At 49.7% G+C, this 3,967-nt stretch overlaps 1 protein-coding gene across 1 annotated transcript in view; it reads left to right on the top strand.

The window, feature by feature from the left end:
- Positions 1-3,263, top strand: part of LOC116075274 (pyridoxal kinase-like) — a 16,020-nt gene extending 12,757 nt beyond the window's left edge. The window contains exons 3-4 of the mRNA XM_031348333.1: positions 468-572; positions 2,157-3,263. Of these exons, the coding sequence (XP_031204193.1) occupies positions 468-572; positions 2,157-2,245 (194 nt within the window). The 3' untranslated portion in view covers positions 2,246-3,263. The remainder of the gene's footprint in view (positions 1-467; positions 573-2,156) is intronic.
- Positions 3,264-3,967: the final 704 nt, after the last annotated feature.

The raw sequence follows: 3,967 nt of genomic DNA, 5'->3' as shown, positions 1-3,967 counted from the left end.
AGGGATAGGGTGAGGCCTTACCTGCCAGGGGCGTCAGGTGCAGTGACCCAGCAGTTGGTTGGCGCCTAGAAAAGGAGAATGGGAACCAGACTGAGCTCAGATCTAGGGATTGGGTGGGCTGCCCAAGATGCCCTGTTGAATAGAGCCATAAACAGCCGTGTCCCGCTGTGTTCCTACCCATGTCTTCTGGGCACTGAGTCTCTAGTGCCCTGGGCTGATTGATGGGAACCAGGCTTGGGATGTGGAGACCAGTGTTCAGCCCCCAGTGTAGGAACAGGGCTGCTTTAGGCACTGGGATCCCACGGAGGCACAGGGCCTGGAGAATCCAGTCTGGGGTTATGGCCAGCCCTCAGAAGACCAGCTCACTGGGTCTCCTCAAGGAGGGGAGGTGGCTGTCATCAGCTGAGATGGCCAAGAAGGAAGCCTGTGGTCCTCCACCCACACTTTAGTATGTTTTCTTCCTGCAGGCTATGCTCATTGGAAGGGCCAGGTACTGAAATCCCAGGAACTGCATGAGCTATATGAGGGTCTCAAGGCGAACAGTGTCAATAAGTATGACTACGTGCTCACTGGTAAGCGTCCCCAGGGTCCTGGCCCAGGGTTCCCATCCTGCTGGTGACAGGGATAGGCTCAGGTTCCCCTTGTTGGGCTCTTACCTGATTCCTGCCTCCTTCCCAGAGGATCTTGGGATATCTAGGCACTGGCACCTTCCAGAGGTGCTTTTAGCTCTGCATCCCCTCCCCCGGCCCTCCTCAGGTTGAGGGTGAAATACTGCCATCCAGAAATCACCTGTTTCTGGTTGTATTCACTACCTATTAATCTATTATGTTGTGTTTTTATGTGCACAAGTGTGCATGTGTTTGTCCACATTTACACAGTTGCACACACATACGGTGCCACCACACGGGTGTGGAGGGCTCTCCTCTAGGTAGGTTCCAGGGACTGATTTTGGTTTTTAGACTTGACAGCAGGCATCCCCACTCAGTCAGCCATCACAGCAGCCCCCGACGTAGCTTTCTGTAAGTCCTTACAAGGGCCATGTTTTGTCTGGATGTGGTGGCACACATGTAAAATTCCCTTACACTCGGGCAGGTGGAACTCCTGAGTGCAATGGCAGCAGCCTTGTCTGCATAGTGAGTTCTAGATGAAACAGAGCTTAGGCTGAGCAGGGTGACTGTGGGCCTAAGGCTATGCTGGGCTTCACACTGAGATGAGACCCTGTCTCAAACAACAAGAGGAGAGAAAAAGCAGACAGTGTGCTTGTCTGTCACTGGAAGCCACAGTATCTACTGAGCAAGATGTTCTGTCTCCACAAAGCTTTTGGAGGGTCCTGCCTCCAAAAAGAGTATTTATCTCTCTGTTATGTATATAGGTGTTTTGTGCAAATGGCATTGGATCTGGTGGGTCTATCCTTATAGACAGTTGGGGTCTGTCATAGGTGCTGAGAATTGAGCTTAGGACTCGTGGACAAACAGCTCTTAACCCCGGAGCCCTCTCCCCATGCTCGCAATAAAAACTTTTAAAGAGCCGGACAGTGGTGGCCCATGCCTTTGATCCCAGCACTTGGGAGGCAGAGGCAGGTGGATTTCTAAGAGGCCAGCCTGGTCTACAGAGTGAGTACCAGGGCAGCCAGGGCTACAAAGAAACCCTGTCTCGAAAAACCAAAAAAAAAAAAATCTTTTAAAGAGACACAGGAGCTAGAGAGATGGCTTCATGATGATGAGCGCTTACCACTCTTGCAGAGGATCCAAGGTTAGTGGGCCCCACACACATGATAGCTCAAAACCATAGGTAACTCCAGCTCCAGGAGTTTTGACACCATCTCCTGACTTCTCAGGGCTCATGCCTTGTACTCGATGTACAGACATACAGACAGGCACATACACACGTACGTACAAAAGAAATATTTTTTTTTGAATGATGTGTCTAAAAGTAAATTTGTCAATCATCTCTTTTCCCATCCATCAAAATGCCTCATGTACTCCTGGGAACTTCCCGTCTTCCCATCCATGAGTACAGACCTTTGGGAACATACCGCAGCATCTGGCCTGTTCCTATGCAGATGCATGCTTGGTTTAATGGTATTCATGATGGAGATGGTTAAGAGGTAAGTGTTCCCTGTCTTGAGCTGATAAACCTGAATTTTCCTGCCCAAGGCTACACGAGAGACAAATCCTTCCTGGCCATGGTGGTGGACATTGTGCAGGAGCTGAAGCAACAGAACTCTCGACTCGTGTACGGTTAGTGCCCCGTTATGCTGCTCCTCTTAGGGCGGGGGACATGGCTTCTGGCCACCTTCCTGCCTAGCCTTTACCTATTTTGACTCATGAGACCTCTAAGGAAAAGCCTTATAGGCGACATCATCAGGAGTATTGGGAAATTTTTCAGGGTGACCCCAGGGTTTCCCATGAAAGGTATGGGAAGGGAGGGGTTAATTATAGATGAAGGCCTCCTAAGTACCCAAGATGCTAGAGGTCTGATCTTAAAGAGGTTGTGTTTGGCTTGAGGCCCCACATAGGGGAAACTGTTGTGGGGGTGCTGACAATGTCGGGACATCATATCTAGTTTGTCTGCGTAGTGTGGGGGCACTACCCTGACTACCAGGTAGCAAGGGTCCGTGCATCACACGGAACAGAAACAGTGTCACCACATGTTACCAGACTCATAGTCCAAGGTTGGATCCTGAGTGCCAGTCTCCCAGGCGTGCGCAGTAGACCTGCCCCTGAAGGCCAATAGCCCATTGTTCTGTCCATGCAGTGGACTGTGGCCCAAAGGGAAGGTACTTCAACCTAGGACAACATTGTGAGACTCAGGCAGGCCAGGGGGAGGGCACGATGCCAGGCCAGGCGACCTGAGGTAATGTGTTCTTGAGACAGAGCTGTGAGCAATAGTGACTTAAATAAAAAATACCCCAAGGACCTAATTGTCTAGGCAGAGAAGTGCAAGTTTCTAGGGAGCACATTGTTCTTTCGTTGCCGTGTGCATTGGAATATTTTTTAAAGATTGAGGGACTAGGGATGTGGCTGGGTTGGTAGAGCCTTGGATGGGGCTCAACATACATGAAGCTCTGGGTGTGATACCTAGGATCACAGACACTGAATGTGGAGGACTATGCCTGTAATCCCAGGACTCAGAGGGTCAGAAGTTCAAGGTCATCCCATCTACAATAGTGAGTTCAAAGCCAGCCAGAGCAAAATGCGACCTACTCATCAGTCAAGGGCGCATACTCCTCTTGCACAATGCCCAGAGTTCAATTCCAAGTACCCAGAACTGGTGGCTCACAGCTGCCTGTAAATCCCTTTACAGGTGATCTCATGCTCTTTTGTGACCTCCTGGGCATTTGCACATGTGCTGCATGTACATAAAGCAGTTATTGGTGTACATACATGCAGGCACACACTCATATGTATCAAAACAAGCTTAAAAGTAAAATGAGATACTTGCACCATCTAGGGTAGCATAATAAAAACACATAAAAATGCCAGGCAGTGGTGGTGCACGCCTTTAATTCCAGCACTTGGGAGGCAGAGGCAGGTGGATTTTCGACTTTGAGGCCAGTCTGGTCTACAGAGTGCATTCCAGGACAGCCAGGGCTACACAGAGAAACCCTGTCTCAAAAAACAAAACAAAACAAAACCAAAAAAACCCACATAAACATAGTGGCAAAATAGAAACAGCAAGTGTTGACTAGGTCTTGGGGAGCTCGAGGCACTGCACTGCTGATGTGAATGTGAAGTAGGGCAGTCGCTATGGAAACCTGTCTGTTAAGAGAAACACTTGAGTGTGGAGCTGGGCATGGTGTGCGAATGCCTGCATTCTCAGTTACATGGGAGCCTGAGGCAGGGGGATCCTGAGGCTATCCTGGGCTACACACTGAGACCTTGTCTTAAACAACAAAGTAAAAGAAAAAGCTGACAATGCACCTGTCTGGGATTGGAAGCTGACAGTGCACCTGTCTGGGGTTGGA

The sequence above is a fragment of the Mastomys coucha genome, unplaced genomic scaffold (genome assembly GCF_008632895.1).
Source record: "Mastomys coucha isolate ucsf_1 unplaced genomic scaffold, UCSF_Mcou_1 pScaffold3, whole genome shotgun sequence".
Lineage (NCBI taxonomy): Eukaryota > Metazoa > Chordata > Mammalia > Rodentia > Muridae > Mastomys > Mastomys coucha.
Note: the sequence above shows the minus strand (reverse complement) of the source record. Positions and strands in the feature narration are given on the sequence as shown.